The sequence below is a fragment of the Kryptolebias marmoratus genome, linkage group LG15 (assembly GCF_001649575.2).
Source record: "Kryptolebias marmoratus isolate JLee-2015 linkage group LG15, ASM164957v2, whole genome shotgun sequence".
Lineage (NCBI taxonomy): Eukaryota > Metazoa > Chordata > Actinopteri > Cyprinodontiformes > Rivulidae > Kryptolebias > Kryptolebias marmoratus.
The window spans coordinates 6,747,486-6,769,621 of NC_051444.1; the positions used below are offsets into that span (position 1 = coordinate 6,747,486).

At 38.9% G+C, this 22,136-nt stretch overlaps 1 protein-coding gene across 1 annotated transcript in view; it reads right to left on the reverse strand.

Annotated features, from left to right (window-relative positions):
• The window catches only part of pde3b (phosphodiesterase 3B), a 44,923-nt gene extending 22,787 nt beyond the window's left edge, over positions 1 to 22,136 (reverse strand). Inside the window, exon 1 of the mRNA XM_017442006.3 lies at positions 21,103 to 22,136. Coding sequence (XP_017297495.1) covers positions 21,103 to 21,990 — 888 coding nt within the window. The 5' untranslated portion in view covers positions 21,991 to 22,136. The remainder of the gene's footprint in view (positions 1 to 21,102) is intronic.

A 22,136-nucleotide genomic window follows, 5' to 3' on the forward strand; every position in this document is an offset into this window, starting at 1 on the left:
TCTTGAGTTCAGTGTCTCATTATATCCCTGTTAGTTACACAAAAGTATTACCTGCTATAAAACATAATCACCTGCTTTAAGAATGGCATAAGATGAGCCAAAAGACTATCTTATCAGCCCTGCATAACTTCAAATTATCTTTTAGGTATGTTTTATGATTTGATGGCCGCTTCCTTGGCCAGGTCTCCCTCGTAAAACAGAGCTCTGATTTCAATGGGACTTCCTAGTTAAATAAAGGTTAAATAAGTCAAGTTTGACTACTTTATTATTCTACTATTCAACTATTGTTATATGTGACCTTAAATATGTGTTATGTTTACAAGAACCAAGAGGATAAACAAGTTGTTTTTGTCGTATAGATATATACTGTGATTTTATTTCTGCTCTATCCAGATGTTACATGTTTAAAATACTTCATAGAATTGGTTGCTGAGTGGTTGTTGTTTTTTTACAGGTTTGTAGTGACTCACTAATTCACAATATAAAAGCAAACAAATGAAGTTGGGGCCCCACTGTGGATTATGAAGCACCAGCTTTGAGGACTTGAGATGATTTCAAGAAATTACCTTTGTTTTAACCCTCCCGAAGCTAGAAGGGCCTCTCTACTTCTCTCTCTCGAGGGTTAAAAATGGCTGCAATATATTTTATATTTTTGCCATAAGAGATAAAAAGTATAAATATATATGGATAGAAATAATCTAATGGTGGTTGATACAGTTAATGTAACCATTATGTCTTTGTTTCTTTTGGGCAATTAGCAATGTTTGAACAATTCAACCAAAGTCTGGGTCAAAAAACTCTGCTGTTGGTATTTTGTAGATCATAAGTTGAAAGGTTTGGGAACCACTGGTCTAGACCAATCACTGTAGAGCAAATCATAGATGTTTTTCATGTGCAAGGAAAGTACCTTCTCTCAAGTAGCAGCCACACTAAGTTCCTACAATTGTTAGTTCTACAAAGTACAATTGTCTTTTACATTCTAAATTATGAATGACAGCAACAAAAAAAAAACAGGGCACGTGTTCAACAGGTTTAAAATAAAGCTCCATCTGCAAGCACTTTTAGAAAAAAAGATAAAAGAATAACCAAATAGCTTATTTTTAACCAATGGAAAACTAGTAAGGTTTTTGTTTGAACCAAGGTAACAAACCAAAGCATCTAACAGAAGAGGGGGAAGCTCTTGAATCTTAGCAGATGTTCCTATTAATAGGCATTTTTTCACCTCTGGTTTATTTTCTTGGACTTAATACACACCCACTCACAACACAGTAAGGACTCCATTTTGTTCTTGGTATGAACTATGAATGAAAACCTTTAGGGAACAAACAAACATTTGGTTGAAATTTACTTCAGTTGCAAACAAGAGCCAAACTGGTTTTCTTTCAGTCAAGTCTTTGTTTTGTACAGCATTCCCAATGTGATTTGACAAAATTACTATCTATCTAGAAACCATTGCAATCAAAATGACTCCATAAATTTAGAAAGTAGTTAAGCTCTGGAGCTCATTGTTCTCTGAGTTGTTCAAGAATGTTAGTTTTTATGAAGTCACTTGAATCTAACTGGAACTAAATCTAATTATAGCACCAAAAATAACAGGAAACCAAAAGAATTTGGACAAGACTAAATGACTGATCAGTTGAAATATAACATCCAAATGGGTCTGGTCTTACTTGAAAAAGCATTCCTTCCTCAAAAAAAAAAAAAGTAAACTCCTACTTGGTTGTAGTTGGAAACATTATATCTTTCTTTCTCATTTTCTATCTCAGGAACAGCGGACTGTTTTTTCTTTTTTTTACTCAAAGTTCTAAGCAGACTGTTAACACACAACAGGATTTTTGCTTTTTCTGAGAGGAGTAGAGCCGTACACAAAACATTTTAAAGATCAACGGGCAGATTAACAAATTTACATAACAAGTATGTTGAGTAAGACTGCTAATGCTTTGCTATAGTGAACGATGGTATTGTTAAAAGGTGAAAAAAAAGGAACACAACATGCCACAAATCAAGTCTAAGATGTCAAGAGCAGAAAGATGGTTATCAATGCAGTTGTTTGAAAAAATTCTTGAGCTCATCCTAAACTGATCTGACGTCAGTTGGCAATGCATTCCTATTGTCTGTGATGCCATGAGTCTACAGATGCACGTTCCCAGAACGACAGAGGAATCTGTCACATGAGCTTTCTGGAAGGACATTTTCAGCATAAAATCAGTTCCTGCGTGCCAGTCGTAGAGTTTGAGGAATCACCTTTCCACTGGTTAAAACAAGATTGTTTGAGTTATAAGTAATAAAGCATCTTGCCAATTCTTTCACTTAAGCTGTTCTTCAATTTCCTAGTCTCAGCACGACTTGGTTCGCCCTAATTCAACCCAACTTGGTTCTACATGGTCTTGGTAGTTTTCCATGAATGCCACTTTGATGTGGGCGGGTCATCATAGCGCGGCCATCTGAAACTTACCAACAAGAAAATAAGTGAAATAAAGTCAGAAAGCACTCTCCATTCTCTGCTAAGGGTTCCAAAAAATGCTGTGGCCGAGTCGAGGCCACCTCCCCTCCGGTGGTCGGAGACAGTAAACAGGGTCCTTTTGGTCCTGCTCCTTCTGGATTCTGTTGTCAGCCAAAAAAGAACAGAAACGTCTTCACCTCCTCATAGTTCCATGCTGTTGGTTTAAGATGCTGTTTTAATGGATATATTAAAAAAGTAAATAACAAAAACGAACGCTATGGTTGCGAGGTTTTAAAAGTGGCGAGTCTCTTGAGATGGAAATGCTCTTAACACGATCGACATCGCTCTCTGGCCAATAAAAGGCCTGCAGTCTGCTGATGTCAAATCTTCAGCTCGACTCGGCTCTCTTGGAACCTCGGCTAGGATTTGAGAAGCCAGCTGAAAGTGTGCGGGGTCTCCCAATAGAACGATTCTGAACCGGCACCAGGTTGACCCGAGTAGGGCCAGTGATCGTTTCTAATTAAGCACAGTTCTACATTGCTACTGGACACTTCTGAGTTGACCTGATGATGCTCTTCTTAGTCCAAAGCACCTTTCAGTTGATCACACAATCAACCTGGCAAAGTCATACAACATTAGATGGTTTTGCAATGCGCCGTGGTGTAACAGAATGGAAGGTGTGGTGTAGAACTGCAGTGTTGACATGCAGCATTGCTTTAAAATGTGTCAGAACAGGGTGATGTTTTTATGGCATTTTAGGTGGTTCTACAAATTAAATATGTGATCTTCCAGCAAAAGTTACCATGCAGATTTATATATAACAGGCAACAAACTGTAGTTCTTATTCTGAATTTATTTTTTCAATTGTTACTAAGCTAAATATGTTAAGTCACTGGAATATTGTTTGTTGAATTTACAGCCACATCTTCTCATGGACAACACCAAAGTGATTTGTTTGCTAAAAAAAAACCTTTGTGGAAAAAAACAAAAAAAATCAAATAAAGATGGACAACAATGTGTTTTGTGAGGATGAACAAACTGCAGCTTGCCAAGAAAAAATATCTGAATCTAACTTCGACTATTGGCTCACACAGATTTCACATCTTCAGCTGGCTGCTGGCCACACAGAGTGAGGCTTGCATAACGACAAACAGAACGTGCAGGAACAACAAAAATGCCACAATATGAATAAGGTCAGCCCTAGTGCGTCAGTGATGAACTTTTTCCCACAATGGCATGTTTCTGCTCAAACAGCCTGTAACTTTTTGACTGTACGACACACCAACACTGAGCAGGAAGCTACCAATGCTGGCAGTTTGCATGTCACTTACTGTGTTTTTAAAGAGCTACTAAACTATAAAAAGAAAAACAAATTAATCTGACTGACGTGTTTCTCTTTCCATCTAATTTCAGTCAGTGCTAAAAGTGTTTCCAAAAGCCCACTTGAATAAACAGCTGAAGATTTGTTTGAACAAAGATTTTGAAACCTTGTCCTAGCTAGTTGTCAAATACTGTAAAACACAGACGTTGTCAAGGTTGGCATTCTACATATGTTAAATATATGTCTTTAACTTGTATGAAGTAATTTAGAAAAACAACAACTTTTACTTCAGTTAACTCGGTGACTGACTTAATATTAAGGACTTTTAAAATGTCAAACTGAGAAAAGAAGTGAGCTGATATAACACAACATATTTCATGTAAAAGGACTTAATCCATGCATGACTTTTACCCTACAGTTACTGGAAACCACTCTGTAAATCATGCCCCTATAAATAGTTCCCGGCAGGCTGCAGTGCAGGCTGTGTACGCAGGTTACACTTTATCTGAGCTGAAATTTTCTGTTGACTTGAAATGCAGCAATTTATCGCTATCACGGGAGATTGGCAAGAATATAGACATGTCCGACCTTTGGAGAGCGATGGCACAGAGCCAAGTGTAAATACTCTGAAAAGTACCTTTCAAAGTTCTTTCGGCTGGCATTAATTTTGCTGATTTGCAAGTGCATAAAATACCCCGGATGCACCAACAGTAACATACAAAAAAATAATAAAGGGCACTGACCTTGGAAGTGACAGAATGTACGATTTGAATGTGGTTTATGTCACAACAATGTGTTATGAACTGTTATTTGTTGTTACAATGTTTTCCTCTTCTTAAAGCAGTATCTCCTGCTACCAATCAGTCTTTTCTCTCTTGCCCATCTACTGAAACACTAATGCTGTTAACTTAGACAACCAAGCTGCACAATGCCTTATGGTAAATTGTCAACTCAAATTTGTACAAGCTAATATTCCACGTAGAATATTGTAAAATGAGAACAGGGTCGTTTCGTGTGACTCACAATCATCAAAGTGAAGGACTGATTGACGCAGAATTGGGAACTTTTTACATTGTGGTTTGTAATGCTCTTGGGTTGAGCAGATCTGATATTAGTTACAGGTATATTAGGTTACAATTTATGAGATAAGCACAAAAGCTAATGTGTGTAAAATTTCATTGTAATATTTGCTCCAATCTTAGAATTAAAGCTGCTGCAGCACGTGTGTTTTAAATGTCTTAGTTGAAAAATACAGCCAGCTAGCTGCAACTCCCAGTATTTGGACTTGTAAATAACTTAAAGATTCTATGTATAAAATCATGTAATGCAAAACTGACAATGATGTAAAGATAGAAAAGAAATAGCATTTGCAGGAACTGCTGTGAACTTCAGATGGGATTGGTTTTAAGATGGCAGCAATTGAGTTTGATCTTGACCTCACTTGGAGAAGACATTTGCTCGTGAGTCCCGTCAGAAAAAAAACTCGGTTTCTCCAGACTGAGGCCAATCGAAGAGCCACCTACAGCCGCTAAGATTTTAATTGTTTATAACCTTTTCACATAATTCTATTTCAAAAGATTTGACTTTTGTTCAGCGAGCAACATTTCTGTTAAATTAATGACTATAAAAAAGAGAATAAACTACTTATTAGTGTGTTTTTTTGTTTGTTTGTTTAGATTTTAGGACCATCACAATATTTGTTTCACAGGTTTTTTTTTTTCAAATGTAATATTTATTTGTAGTTTTAGCAAACATATTGTCCTTATAATGTGGCATTTTATAGCCTAAGAAAAATGTCCCCATGGGGACAATTAGGTACGTTTACTTTATGTAAGTATCAGAGTAAATAATACATTTTATATGCTGACCACATGAAGTCTTTTTTTTTTTTTTTTTTTTACAGTTTTCTTCCTGTCAAAGTGCCAAGATGTCGACATGTCCTTTACACAAAGTGTTTTTTCGACCACGGTGGAGCACCAGAGTGGGCCACACTTTAGTGGCTGGTAGACCTGAGTACAACAGGAAGGTTCTACCTGATATGGACATAAGAGCTGCATGAGGAAGGCTCAAAGCCTTGTAAGGGAACATCTGGTTTTATCATGGAATCAGTGCAGGCTCCTCTCATAAACACAAGCTAACGCCTGAGCCCTGGAGCTCTGGCCAATAACAAGCATGTGAACACAAACGCCATCCATCAGGGCTGAGCGCTGGTGGGAGGAGTTCACAAGGAAGTAGAGAGAGTAAAACAGAGGGAACAGTGAGAGAAGACACCACAACAGTGGGTAAGTAAATCATTTACAAGCAAGTGACCAACACTGGCTGTGAACAACATCTCTCTCTGCCTTTACGTCTCACATTCACAAAACTGCTAACGGAGCCTGATGTTGTATTCTTCTAGAGTTAAAGGTCAAAATCAATCTAGAACAGGCCACTGTGAAGCATTTCTACATCAGTAAGTCTTGCTAATAAAACTTCTTTAAATTTTACCAAACTCAAAGTTCATTTTTTTGTGTAAATTTTAGTGAGAAGCTCCATCCATGTTTCAGCCGGTCCTTTCTTACTCTGTGTCATGTCTTTGTCATGTGAAGGTGTGGGTCAGCATCATGAATGTACCTCTTCACAATGTCTTAAAAAAAGCTCTTTTTTAGTCTAGAAAGTCCAGCTGAATATATAATATTATGGCTCTATGAAATTCCATTAGTTTGTTTCCAAATTCATTTTTTTTCCCCTTTCTGATTTCTCTAAATGCCAAGTTTTATAATGTAACAACCCTTTTCACCTATTAAATGTTTGATTATGTGGTGGTTCAATAAGATGTTAACAATTCAATAGTAAAATATCTCAAAGTTACGTTGACAAATTTAATTATATAAACAATCAAAAGTGTTTCAGGTAAACGGTACATTTGGTGCTTTGGTAAAGTGCTTAAAATTTATCATTAAAACAGAAATGTTGAGAAAGTGAAACAGAGGGAACAGTGAGAGATTTATTTTTGTAAAATAAAGCATAGTACATTAAATAAACAGTTTTTTTTGTTTTGTAAAATGGTAGCATTTCCTATATAAACTTATATACAGTTTTCACCCTATAATTCACATTTGTTACATATAAATATAATGTAGAACTATTGTATTGTTATTGTGTCCTATTTGACTCACCAACAGTGATGATCAAAACAAACATTTGTGGGTTTTTTTTTTGATGATTGATGTTTTTGTCCTTAAAATTTGGCAAACTTTAATTGCCACTATAACACGGTTAAGTTAACTAGCTTTGACCAAGACTTTACCTAAACCAACATAATGTTTTAAACTCTTTCTAGGGAAATATCTGATTCCTCACATACAGCTACAAAACTCAGACACATCTATGTCTCATTTCTGCTGGTCATGTTTGTATTTGGAAGAGTTTGCTGAAGTGATAAGGTAACACTCGTTTCCTTCCTCTCGATTTTGATACGACTCTTAATGCAGCCGCAGAAACAAATTGTGATTACCCGACTAATCTTCAAATGTCACCAAAACGTACAGAAATTGTTCTCCCAGTTTATAGAAAGTTTTTGGATTTCGTTCCGTTCCCTCCATCAGTTGTTGTTGAGGTGTGGAGGAGAACTGAGCCCTGACAGTAACATCACACAAACAGGCCGTGAACACCACTGTGAAGTGTGAAAAACCTTTGGGTTGTTCCAGGAAGCCTAGATTTGTTGAAACATATAATCGCAAATTCCACAAGGTTGCATATTTTATAGTGAATTTCATTATACTCAGTCAGTTTTGTCACCCTGTCTGTTTTCTGCATCGCACAACTCATGGAGCCCTATATATATATAATACAATATAATTCATTGCTTATTCACATCACCGCCTGCAGTGCACGCCTTTTGGGTAGTTTGGCACAAATCAAATAATAAGATAGCAGCAATCAAACATTCTACACCATTTTAAACTATCATCCAACCAATCAGAGGATGTTGGGCTCTTTGAAAAGGGAGGCTAAAAGTGATAAAGAGCTTATGAAAAGTTGAGAAAGGTTACTGCAGCAATGCACAACATGAAAAAATAAGGTACAACTTATGAAAGCTAAAAGTAAAAATATACTTTGCAAAATGATCAGCTTATAAATGACGGGAGTTCTTTAAACATTAAAGCTTTGCATTGAGTCAAGTATTAAAAGTTTGACAACAATGCTTGGTGTTTACACTTTTTTATGGTTTTACAAAAGCATTTGACCTGTTAGGCTCTTCTAGTCAAGTTTGTACCTCTAATTCAAAGTGCAACATTTTTTTAGCCAAACATCAAATCCAAATCTGATGAAAACCCCAATAAAATGCACGTCTGATTGTGCTGCCAAAAACAACTTGTTGTTGAAGACAAGCCAGCAATTAAAACAATAATAATAAAAGGACAATGAGTGATATGAGAATATGATGTTGCTTCATGTTTACTGAAGGATGCAACAATCTATTTTTTGACTGAACATTTTTACAGGAGCAAATCGCATATTTGCAACGCTCCAACAGGTTAGAGGCTTAATTCTACAGCAACGCAACGTTCCACAAAATGCCTTTTCCTCAAACATCCAAGAACATGAGAAGGATCCATCCTGGCCGTGTATATGGGTGGGGTATTTTGGTCTTTCGCATCATGGAGCCCGGGGTGCTTAGCGAACAAATAATGAAGTGAGACTGTCACTGTGCCATGAGGCCAGAGTGCTCCCAGTGCCAAACACAAAGGACCTGCTGTTGGATTAACATAAAAGAGAGAAACAGACAAAGACGGTGAGGTTGCAAGTATTGAGTCAAAGGAGAAAAGTTAAGAGGACCAGCTGAGGGCCAACATGACTGAAGAAGAACAAGTGTCTTAGACAATAAATGGTGTTTGTAAAATCATTCTGAACACGTCATTCTCTGAAATTTAAGCTTTAGTACAACAAGCACATTGTAACTAAATAGGTTGTAACTCCTAAGCAGTGCTGTACACAACAGCACAGTGAAGAAACACTTTCCTCCCTGGCTTTAAAAATGATTTCATTTACAATATTTGAATTTAAATACAATAGCCTTTTCTGCCATTTAGTCTCAAAAGCATTCCAGGGAGGATATTTGAAGTTGACCTTCATCACAGGATGCATCACTCACATGACTCCTCTTTCAACAACTGAGCACAGGATATTTAATTTATTTGTAGATACTAATCTTCTGCTATTGTTGCATTCAACAAACATAAATCCCCAGGCCAGCCCTGCCCATTACATTAAACAGACAAAGTGCATTTTAAACAACAGTTAAAAACTAATATATAAAAGCAAACAGAGAAGCTGCAGCTACAAGGTGATTGCAACAGACTACCGCAACTGTCTACTTTCTGATTAAAAATCCTGCAGATTACAAGTTTGAACAAAGTCACCTGTCAGTAACAGTGGCGGGGATCATTGATTACCAATCGATCAGAGTCTCATCTCAGAGACAAGCGGACTCAGCAACTTGTGCTGACAGTGAGCAGATCTGATTGCTGCACCCAGCTCAGAGTGACATTTTATACGTGTACGTATAAACGCAGAGCTCTGAGTGCTCCTAGATCACCTGAAATGCATAAATACTGGAACTGACTGCCCAACGACTCAAAGTCACACAAACAAACCTAAAGTCGGTTTACTAAACAGAGAAGAACAAAGGTTAGGCCTACATGTACACAGTTGGATTTGTGTATGCAATATCTTTTTCTTGTAGTACTTTCGAGGCATTTTAATGTTGCAGCACTGTTGACTTTAGAACGAGTCCCTACATCAATACCAGAACAACTCTGCTCGGGTCAAAAAATACATTTTATATATTGCTTGCTTGTAGAAAACACCTGTATATCCCCTTTGTAATGTTATTTTAAATGCATTTTTAAAGTTTATAATTGAACATTTTTTATGTAAACTGTGACATCATTTAAATTACTGGAAATTATTATCATAAAACACCAGACACACTGGATTCAGGACAAATCGATTGATCGTTTTAAATAACTATGAATTTAAATGGAGTAATAAGTCAAACAGTGATTAAGTGCATTTAATGTCTGAGATTAAACTATAAATTAAACAACTACAAAAAAATTGATGAATACTACAAGTAATAAAGTAATCATGTAACTAAAACTTGAATCAAATGCAATAAAATCCTTTATAACGTTTAAATCTAAATTTATACTTTTAATTTTCATAGTAAGAGTGTAATATAATAACATAATATAACATTAACATGTTACTATAATAATAATATTATGAATTATATATTTTTTTTAATTATCAGAGTCACTGATTTACTCTTTAGTGAATTTAAAAAAATTCTCAACATGTAAAAAAATAACCTATTATTTCCACACGAAAACAAGCAGAGCAGAAGGATGCAACAGCCAGAGCTAACATGCACTTCCTTTAAGCACTCAGATGGATTTTGTGCCACTTTTTAATTTTTAATTTGCTCTCAACCTGTGGGGTTTTTATACTTGTGCAAACAGATGACCTGACGTGTGCAATCACTTAGCAACAGTAACACAAAACTTTCTGTATGATCAGTGAGCCCGTTAGAGTTCACCTTCTGACGCACATGCTGCATCTTTAATCCCCCCCATGCTCACCCCCAGCCACCAACAGCCGACTAATGCCCCACGTCTGCCGCCCTGCCTGCTGTCAGTTTGTGGCCGCAAGACCACTGATCCTCCGCTGCGGCGCCGACAGGGGGGGAGGGCAAAGAGGGGCTGACTGTAGCTGGCAATACATTTCAAAGATATCAGTAATACTGTAAGGAAGAAAACTCTATACAATTATTAAAATGTTCATTGTCCCTAATATTGATCCAAATCATTGCAGATGAAGAGTATAACTCTCATGCTTGCAAATTCTAACAGCCCAGAAGCAAAAGTTATGCAATAAACACATTAAAAGTATTAAAATACAGCTCAGTATCTGTACAATGCAGCAAGAATGTTTGATCATGCTGCTCCTTCAACTGATTTATTTTTACCTTCTACGTGAGAGCCGCTTTTCTATTTTCAAAACCAACAAAATAATTATCACATAAAGATTTAATAAATAAAATTAATATAAGAAGCTTTTAACAAATCCTATTTTACATATTTTCCATCTCTTGAAAATGTTTTTAAAACCAATTAAAGAAAGTTTATTTTATCACATTAAGCCTAATATTACAGACATTAAAGGGAACATTAACATGAACAAAGTTAAACTTTTTAAAAAAGCATTTTGTTCTATAACACTGACTGGTAATTGCCTTATAACATAACGTGAGCATTAAATAGAAGTTTAAATGCAGCGTTTTTGGCATCTTATATTGAGATGCTAATTAGCTATGTGCTACATAAAACTGTTTCAGCTGATGTGAAACAGACATCAAGATTCGAGGGGCACTCGTTGATCTCAATCCCAATTAAACAACAAAATGCCTTAATTGGGACCCAATTCAATCTCAAGGATGGAAACAAGAGCATCTCTGGTATTATTTAATGTAATGTCTCTTCTGCATATTTAGCCACGTCTTTAACAAAAGGCTCTCAAGAAGTGCAGTTTGCTTTCATTATGATGGATTGATTGTTTTCTAAAATCCCTCCTAACCGTTCTTGCAGACCCTGTATGCGTATTTATCAGGGATAATAATATTTTCGCACAGGCCACAAAGCACAGACACTGTTCTGAGCAGCCACGGTGTGCGTGAGCTGAAAAATGGGGCTGGTGGGGTGATTAAAACTCTGCCTCATTCACTCTACAACCTGTGAGTTCAATGCAACGGCTGGTAAAACGTATCTTGGTTCATAGACTTGTAGTCCTTCCCGGTGTGTGTGTTTATTTTCTGCGGTGACCCTTATCAGCCATGATTACGTACCGTTAACTGATACAGACAGACGGGTCTTGTGTTTTACTGGGACAGGTAAATTACTGCGTCAGGGCTATGCAAAATTCCTGACAGGGATACATCTCCCGCACCGAGGCAAACAAAAACGCAGCATGCTGCAAGAAAAACCTGAATAACCACAATTTTTGCAGTTTAGGCGTTGCGAAAGTTAATTTTATTCTTACTGTTAATCATTTCTTTGTCTCGGATGCTCTAACAGGTCAAACTTCATGTGCTGTCACGAGAAAGAATGGGGCAGATGTGGAGAGCGCAGGGAGTGAGGGGCTCCTGGAAAGCGATTACCTCGAACAACCCTCATACCACAGCGAAGCTCCCAGTTAGATGCCTCTGTCAGGCAAAAACAAAACGCATCTACAATATCGGACTTTATGATGAGGAGTGGACTTTTAGTGTGTGTGTGTGTGTTGGGGGAGGGGTATAAAATGGAGGGGTTGAAGTGAGAAAGCAAAGGAGACAGCGACAGACCAAAGAAAAAGTGAAGAAAAAGGGGTGGGGACTGGCCAAGAGCAGTTTCTCAAAAAAAAAAAAAAAAAAAATTATCTAAACTTTGTCATTCTTCTTTGAAAGATTTACTTTTCAACACGTGTCCCTCGGAATAAATTGTGTACAGTTATTGGAAATGGTGATCCTGTTTGCTGGAGTTGCAGTGACTAATAGTGCTTCAGTTTTTTGCCCTTTTCAGTGGGATCTGCCCTCAGCTGCTAAACACACACACACACACACAAGCCCTCCTCTGTAGCTGCGGCTGACGTCAACCGTCACTTAGCAACAGCCTTTTGGTGTAAAAGCAGCAGTGCTGACACCGTTTTCAAAAGAGGCGCACAGAGAGAGACAGAAAGAAATTCAGAGAGAATGTGAGACAGATAGAGAGGACAAACAAAAAAGTGAAGAAAGTAACATTTTGGAGAGATTCTCTTTACAATGTTGTGGTGAGAACTGACGGAAAGGATTATGTCATTTCAATAAAGTTGCCTGGAAACTATTAACAGTTAGTAAAACCTATGGTATGTAGTCATTTAAATACCAGGTAAATTTACTACATCCTCGGCTTCTATCCGGCTGTGGTGATTTAACCGAGGGCTCCCTCCACGTATGTCAGCAGCAGTCAGATGGAACCGAGCCACCCCTCGACCACATCCACCGCCTAGTCACCGGACCGAACAAACAATCAACAAGCTCATTCTGGACTCAAACGCTACGCGACTACCTGAAATGTTTGGATGGTCGGGAACCTCTTGGTGTTATTAAAACCGTGCGAGACAAAAAAATAAAAAATCCCCCCCGTCAGGTGGAAAAAGCTTTACTCTGTTACAAACAGAAACCTGGCAGCTTTGGGACTACTTTCTTATTACCCATTTTACAGAGGAATTTTATTTTGTTTATCTGTTTTTTTGGTGTAATGGAAACAAGCAAAGCATAGGAGGCTAGCACGACAACTGCAGAAGGGGGGGAAAGAAAAAAAAAAGCTCTAATCAGCTCAAACTTGGCTGACGGTGAATGCTCAGCATCCCATTCACCAACCCGAATGTCTGGGGCTCAGCAACATACCAACAATTGGAACAGTAGCGAAAGAGTCGGGACATCGCTTCGAGCTATTTTAGAGCAAAAACAGACAGTGTGGCACAGCTTTCAACACTAAAACAGATACCTCTCTACCAGTGTCTTCAAATAACAGCAACTTCTCGCCTATTGTGCAAACAAAATGTTCGGTAAGGAGAGAAAATAAAATCCTGCACTTAGATTTCATGAGCCCTTGTTCGAAGGTGGTTCTTCAGACACCAGAGTCATTAGGCTAAGCTCTGGTAGACCTATCATGAAAACTAAAGAGCTGCAAGCTAATTGCTGGTGATCATGACGCAAACCGTTTCCAGGGCAACCCGAGTTTTGGAGTACCCGCTCCAGCATTTCCTCATCTGTTTGCACTCACACCAGCAGGCTGACAATGCAGTCGCTGCATCCTGTTTCACTCTGCAGTCAGCCAAACACAGTCTCGCTCAGATTAACCCTTTCTCCCGGCTCGGCTGCCGCAATGAAAAATTTAAAGCACCACCTATGCAAACTAGTTCTGACGTTCAGAGGCAGCCGGGCTAAATTCACAGAAGCTGCCACAACCGGGAGCCAGTCACTCAAAGCCGACTTTGAGCCAGCGAAGCAATGAAATATGGTCCGTTTTAGGATGTTAGAAGCTGAAGAAATGACTCTGCTTTTAACCTACAAGATGCTCATCTATACAATCAAATCAACATGTGACATCAGCGACTGCAACACAAGCTAAAAAAAAGCAGTGAAGTGAACTTCACACGACATTGTCCTTCAGAGAAACAGCTCAGCTCAGGGCACATTTCATCATTTCATCACCTCGAGTCCTGTTTATGAGACTCAGTAAAGACTTTCATTTTATTTCTAAAAATCGACATAATCCATATTGTGTAAAAAAAAAAAATAAAAAAAAAAGTCAAAATATTACTTTAGAGCTGTTTTATTTCCCTATAGGCTAAGAAGAAAAATCCCCAACACTGATAAATATCTAAGCAAAAGTAAAAAAGTAGAAAACAATTATCTTTTCCTACGAAAATGTTTACGTTAAAATGTATATTTTTACTTCTTTAAGTGGGGCGACTACCACAACAAAATCTATATTAAATGAAAATAAAATCCAAACAAAAAATTACCAGGCTAGAATTGTGCTTTTTTTTTGACAATTTTTTAAACACTTATATAAATAAAGATAAACAAACAATAAGAACATCAGTGTAAAATTAGACAGAGGTGATCAGAATGTTTAAAGAGAAGGTCAGATTAAAACAAGGTTTCATTTGAATCTCTTTCTTACATTTATTTTAAATATGCAATCAGGCTGTATTTATTTCAAGGCTTTAAAAGATGATGAGCATTGTGGGGGATTGTCTGCACACGAGAATAAAACACTGCTTATTTGACTATGTGCTGCAAACACACACACACACACACACACACAGGTCTCTTGAGTTGTGCACACACTGTTCAGACAGAGATTCAGTTTTGATAAAAGCAGAAGAGCTTGAAGACACATAAATGCAGCGAGGAGCTCATCTCCACAGAGAACACGTGTACGCAGTAAACATTTAATTACGTTATTTTATTCCTCCTAAAACCACCTAAACATTACATTTTTTGTTTAAACTAAAGCTCAGTAAGCAAGGATCCTGCAGGCATGCAAGCCATTTATCTAAACTACAACACAACAATAGATCTAACCCACTATAGACTAATGAGGGAGGATTTGCTAAACATTAATTTACTAATAAATATCTGGTTTAATTACACTACTGTGCTTATAAACAAACATCGAAATGCTGCAGAACCCAGCAAAAAGCCTAGCAGTTTACAAAACCCTCCAATAAATGACTGTGAACTAAAACATAATAAAGGCCTGTAGGTTCTTTTCTGATTTTCTAAATGAAAAAGCTGACCTGACGTCCAATTATCCGTTTCACTTATTCCACCTAAACCCTCTCCGCCTTTTCAGCCTCCACTGCTCCAGGCAGAGGCTATATCCTACTACGCAATTAATAAGACTTCTAATTCTTTTTCCCCCCCCCTCTTTGCAATCGCCCTGTAGTACGTCACTGGGTTGTGACGTCAATGTTATATCATTCCACATGGCTTAACAGCGAGCTAACGTGACAGTCGAGAGCTGCCCTGCGTTTTCAGCGCTCTCCTCTCCACAGCCTGACTCTCTCTTCTAGTCTGGATGAGAAAAGAAGGGGGGGGTGGGCTGGCTTTAGTTAAGTGTTTTATTTATCCCTGCCTGCCCTCGTACAGCTTAACCACAAAAAAAGGCCCCTGCTTTCTGGATCCTACATCGCACCGCCGGTTTGGCCTCTAAGGTCCGAGTCATGAAGTGGAGCTTTATGAGTTCAGACAGGAAAGCCCAAACACAAAAGGTCCCATTTAAACAAATGCTTGTTTTATTTGCTCCATCCTAAAATATTTCACTTGGTCTCCATAAGCTGGGCAGTAATTTTAACTTCAAGTGTGAAAAATTACTTTTGATAACAGTCATTATTCTAATGTAACAAATAATAATGTAAACAGTGTGTTAATATGTATATTTCACAACTGGAAATGTTCAAATTGCAAGAATAATCTAACAATTTTTTCTCAGATGATTTATTAGAATAAACCTAATTTACATTTTTAAAATAATTAAACAAGAAAACAAAATAAATAAATTCAAATAATAATAATAAAACTAATAATCCATTTATAGCGTGGCAGTGGCTTGAAGTCGGTTCTTCTTAAACAGTCAGCCTGAAACCGTCCCCGTGCGTTACAACAGCATAACGTGCGAGCAAAGAAAGCCGAGACACTGACCTTTAAAGGTAATTTATGACTAAATGTAAAATCCTGATTATGTATTCTCAGTCGTTCATTTCATTCTTGCTCTCTCGGAGCAGGTGATACGAGTATTTGTTCATGTAACAATCTGACTACGCAAATTCTTAGTTCTCATCAAAGCTGACATTAACACAAAATGTATCTGACACAAGGGGGGGGGGGGTTAAATGACTGACAGTGAAAACACAGAAAATAGGCCATGAGTCAGCAGTGGCTCATTACAATCTAAGACTATTGTTTTAAGCTTTTGGTGATTAAAAAACACAATATTTCACAGACATTAAATTTAGTATTTGCTTGTAAACTGTTCCAGTTAAGCTCCTGTAAAGCTCCTGCTTTGTAAAACAAAAATAACTGAAAAATATTAAAGGTTTCTTAAAGAAATATGCCCACAGAAGAGAAAATGAGATTTTCATGGTAAATCCAACAAAGTAGCACTCAGTGCCAGAGCCTTCTCAGCCTTTATTAAATTCTCCAGAATTAGCTTTAAAACAGAAGAGGATATAAAAAAGGCCTATAATACATATAATTTTCAGTCATTCATAAACATATATGCATAAGTTTTACAAACTTCTAAAATAAAAACAGAGGTGCTCTTCTTTACATTTGCTTTGTTTATATTCAGAGTTTTTTTTCTTCCTTAGAGGCACTGTTTATAAAATTCAGAACGTTTTTTTTTAATGCTGTGACATTTCTTCATGTCGTCCCATGTTTTCCATAAAACATGAAGCATGTTTGCTACAATATGTTTGCGTGAGAGGCCTCAGTTGTCAGAGGAGGACAAATCCATCCCTCTCATCAAACATTCAAACACTCTCAGTGCTCTTTCACAAAATAATTGTCGGCAATAAGTAGATACTGTTCCAATGTTTAACCATTATTACCCACCGTAAAAAGGTTAAAAGGTGGGCAATAGTGTTTTTGCCCATGTTAGCAAAATATCTCCCGAGCCACTGAACAGCTTTAAATGGATTTACATCTACAATAACTGATGCTTGAAGTCAACCTGATTCAAGATAGCCGCCAAAGCTAAGCAACTTTAACAAACACAAGAATAACTATAATTCAGTCAGTTTTACAGATGCTAAAATTTGGTGTGATAGTAGCTGAGAGTCGTTGTTATTTCTCGTGAAAGGCAGCGGGTGATATGCATTCCTTCAAAGGCTGTGCGGCCTTTCATTTTGTATGTTATGCAACATGCAGCGACACTCGATTACCTTCTGAAAAATCCTCTTCAGATGATGTAACAGCAGATTACACATTTAAGTGATAAAGATTCTGAGAGCTATAACTCCAGGCCCGGAAATGGATCAGGACGTGCCGTAATGGGGCTTCAAAAATGTGACGAATTATCTTATTCTCTGAAGAATCTGATAAAGACTTAAACATATAAGCAAAAGTATTGTCCAAACTTTTATCCCGTGTAATTTTTTCCTAAAATCAATCACCTAATGGTAGCATCGGACCCAGATTCTGTGTCTGAGCTGCAGCTTCTGCTCGCTGTATTCTGCAGTCCGTTTTAATTGCTTCCATCCACAGCTGTTATATTAAACAGAATATTAACACGTCGATCAGGCTGATGTGACTTTTTAACGGCGGAACGACATGTTATGGTAAAACTACAACTCTGAGTGATCTCGGTCCAACAAGGAGTGGATCCAGCGGGGATTAGAGCAGTGTGTTGGCCTCAAGAAGCTACGCCAGTAATACGCAGAGCAGTCCTCCAACAAATTTATGAAACGTGCAAGAAAACTACCACCACAGATAGAAACAAAACAAACTTGTTTCATCATCTGAAGAAAAACAAAACACTGCAGAGTAAGAGACAAGCGACTGCAAGTGAACGCTGAACTACCTAGAATAAAATATACAATATGCACACTCGGAAAAATGTTGAATGAAACACTTGATTGTGCTGTCCTGTTGCACAATCTTTACCAAGCAGTTTGCACTTAAAGGTACTCATTGGAAACTATTAAATCAAACATAAAACAATCATCCTGAAATATAGTTTGAAAGAGTTTACTCCAGGAGTTTCCCACATATACTGATATGGAATTCTGAAATGCAGGTACGCACTCAGTGTAAACAAAGCACTTCACTCAACAAATCTGAGTTTAAATACATTCCAATACATCAAAATTGTCAGACTTCTCCATCCCAAACAGCTCTTTAATGGACGTCGCCATTGTTGACCTGTTTTCAGTCACTTTGGCTGTTTCTGTAGGTAAACAAACACACGCGGTAGTTGGCAGCTTGTTTCAAATTTTACTTAGAAATATTTAATTTAAGGACACATTAACCACTGACATGAGCAAAAAAAAGTGCAGATTTAGTTTCTTACTTTATAAATGTATTTTTGACCTGTCTTTATGAGATTGTGGAGATTACCTTTAAGAAACTGACTTGAGGTATTAAAAATATTCAGAGATATTATTAAATACGCGACACTAGTTTCAAGCATTGGGTTTTAGTTGTTTGGAATGCAGCCTTTTATTGTCTCCTTTGGCATGCGTTCTGTATTAATGTTTATTCTGAAATAAAGTTTTTTTTATTATTTGTGTAAAAATTGTGGTAAAACTAGAGCGTCACTTCTTTCCTGCTGATGAACTTGCTGCTTGAACTTGTAGCTGCTCACAGAAAAACAATTCTCTTGTCTTTGCGGGTGAGAGACAGAAACCAGTGACCCTGTCACAACGGGGGAGGGGGGTTCTGTGTGGAAAACGTGTGCGAAGATGAAGAACATGTTCGACATTACCAGTGAACCCTGAGTGACTCCTTTTTAAATTGTTTCTTTGTAACTCCTTTCTGCCTCCCTCTGACGCAAAAGCTGTCCATTTTTATATGAAACCGCCACAAAGTGATGCAGTGTAACAAAGAGCTGCGGGCCCAGCCAGCACACTCTTCTCATGCTCAGTTTGCAATTATCCTTCACACACAAAAAACTCAAGAACGCGTTAAAGCACGAGTTATTACGGACTCGCTCAGGAGTTGGATTGTTTTGATTGCCGATTTAAAAAAAAAAAAAAGTTACACGACTTGAGTCAAACATAACGTCCGGATTTAACCGTCCGCTGAAAATGATCGAGTGAACGGCTGTAGGAGCAGCGCATGCTTGAAATACCAGGCACTGGTAAACTAACCCTGACACGTGAAGGGTTAAGTATTTTTTGTGGTGGTGGTGGGGGGGACTGAGGCCTTCAGTACAAAAGTTACTTTAAAAAAATAATAAAACTTCCATGAAATTAGTTTTTTTTGCTGCTTAAAACAAAACACTCTGGGATGTAAAACTTCTGTATCTTTTAAGGAAAATTTGAAGCGGTGTAGCAGGTTTGAGAATAAGACTTTAAAGATCCACCGTTTTAGTTCTGGTTTACTGAGGTTAAGAAGCAAAACTGCAGCCCAGCTGAGACAATCTCACACACACTTCAGTTCTCTTATCATTTCACAAACCTCGAAGGTCAGAGAAACAATGTGTGTGACCTGATGGCCTGGCATCCACTACAGAACAGCAAGCTTTGTTTTTAAAAGCCCACAGCCGACAGGAATGTCCACACACAAACTAAGGCAACAGCCCGTGTGCTGCGACTGCGAGCTTTCCGTCCTTAACGAGTTGCACGCAACATGATAGTATTGATATTCTGATATGTAGGTGAGTTGCTTTTCGAAGCCAATGGAAAGTGAAAAGGAGCATCAATTTTCAAAGTCATTCTGAGACAGTTTGGACAAGTTTTTAACAGAGGACACAACGCGCCCTCCGTATGTGGACTGTTGACACGGCTCACTGTCACTCTGAGTTGTCGACCACAACAGCTGTCCGACCGTAGGCCACATCGGTGGCTTCCGCTGCGGGTTGTTTTGCTGTTCTGCTTGCAGGACGTAGACGGGCCCTGGTTCTTCGTTACTCTACTGTTCAAAGTCTTCACCAGACATGAAGAAAATGTGACGCATATGAGAAGAAGTGTTGCACGCAGGTTAACCTCATTCAGCGCTGACAATTAATTAGAATTACTGACGGAATCAGATCTGGATTATTGTGAATTACAGGTATTTTATATTAAATTTACTCGGGCTGCACAAAATTAGGAAAGCTTGTGATTACAATATCAATGGATATTGTGATAAACCCAAATGCTCTGTCATTACAACGCTCACAGTACTCTGTCTGCTGGCATCCATCTGAATGACAAATTTGTTTTTGGCATGAAGTTTGCGTTTGGGATTTTTTTTTTTTTAGAAACTTTTGCATTACTGATATTGCACGCACTGACACTGCAATATCAGTAAATTGTAGGGATATCCATGCAAAGCTATATGTTGGCCACAGACTAACTTTTTCCTGTACATTTCTAAATACTGTTCTATTTCCAAGCGTGGCTGCTTCGGAAACGACACGTTTTATTGTGTTCTCGCTCCCTGCTTGGACATCCAGGTTCCCTTAGCAGTTTTTTTTTTTTCCATTTTCATATGACCTCAGATCTCATCGCTGTATGATTACAGCCGCTTCAGCCTGACTCGTCCTACATGTTTAGGTGGTGTTAACTGATGCAGTTTCTGGCGTGTTTTTTTGTTTTTTGTGTTTAGCAGCAGATTCACTTATAAAACTCTACTCTCGTCCGACTCCACCGTATTTATTTACCTGCAGATTACCTGCTGTAGGTCGGTCACATGACTCGAGCTTCTGCAGATTCAGCAGAGTGCTTACTTTGTTTACACTGAGCGCGTACCCACATTTCTGGATCGCATATTCATACACCTGGAAAAACTACAGGTGTTTCAAACGGCCCCATTTGATATAGTTCAGGAGAAACTTTTTGTGTTTACTTTGCAATCAGCAGCTTTAAACTTGGACATTTAGAAAGCAGGCTGCTTTAATAATAACACTGACATTAGGTTGTAGTTGCATTAGATTGAGCCACACATGGAGGTGTGCGTCTGGTTGCCTGCTTGGTTTTGAGAACCAACTTTTTTGTTCTGACGCTGGCCCAGTTTGTTTGTCAACAACAACAGACCTGGTCCTGCAGGGGGGTCGGGACCTACCTGCTCTCTAGATATGCAAGGCAACGAGGGTCTCCGAGGCATTTTACAACTGCCGTAATAGCTGGTGGACGTCTCCCCCAGAGAGACGCAGCTGGAGCGTCTCCGCGGTCTGATGACGGGCACCTTCTCCTCGGCGCCGGAGGTCCCGCTCGGTGCTTCCCTCGTCTGGTAGCAGCGGTCAAAGCAGATCCCGAACAGGGAGCCCGAAACCCCCGCAAAGCAGGCGAAGAGCGGTCTGAGCAGCGCGGGCAGACCGCTCAAACTTGTGAGGGACAGCAGCCACACGAGGCTGGCGAAAACCAGCACCAGGACGCTGTGTTTGAGTTTGAGCGTCGGGATGAGCGTGAGCAGCCCCACGCATCCCAACACGAACAACAACCTGCCCACCATTTGCATCTGGTGCTGGTCCTCTCCCCACTGCAAGAACCGCAAAACCAGAAAATCCCCGAGGTAACACGATGCTGGCAGTGACAGGAGCCACGACTTGCTGCTCTGCTTCTTCTTCCTCCTCAGGTAGAAGGTTAAAAAGAAGAAAGCGCATCCTATGCTGAACAGGGGGCTGACGGACTGGGTGAAGCCCGACAAAAAAGTCCGCAAATCCCATGGCGAGTCACTTTGCAAGCTCCTGGAAATGAGGAAAGAAACCGCGAAAATGACGAACGCGCCGACGTGGAGAGCCGAGACCTTCAACAGTTTTGAATTGTGAACGTCCTCGTTGCAAAACCTGCACAGGCTGAACAAAAACCCCCTCTGATGGTCCTGTTTAAGGGGGGTGACGCAGCTCTTCACATAGCCGTTCCTGAAGCCCTCTGAGCTGTTTACACTTCCAGCGCCGTCGTGGTGCCTTGTTTTGCCGTGCAAAGGCTCTCCTTCCTCCCGTGAAGCCATGGCTCGAGTCCGGCTCCCCGTATCCTCACGAAAGACGCCCCCCCCCTCCTCTCTTCAACTATTCACGGCGTATTAACGCCGAACTACATGACAGCGAACGTACTCCATGGTAACTCAAACGTGCTCCAGCACTTGGACTAAAGAAA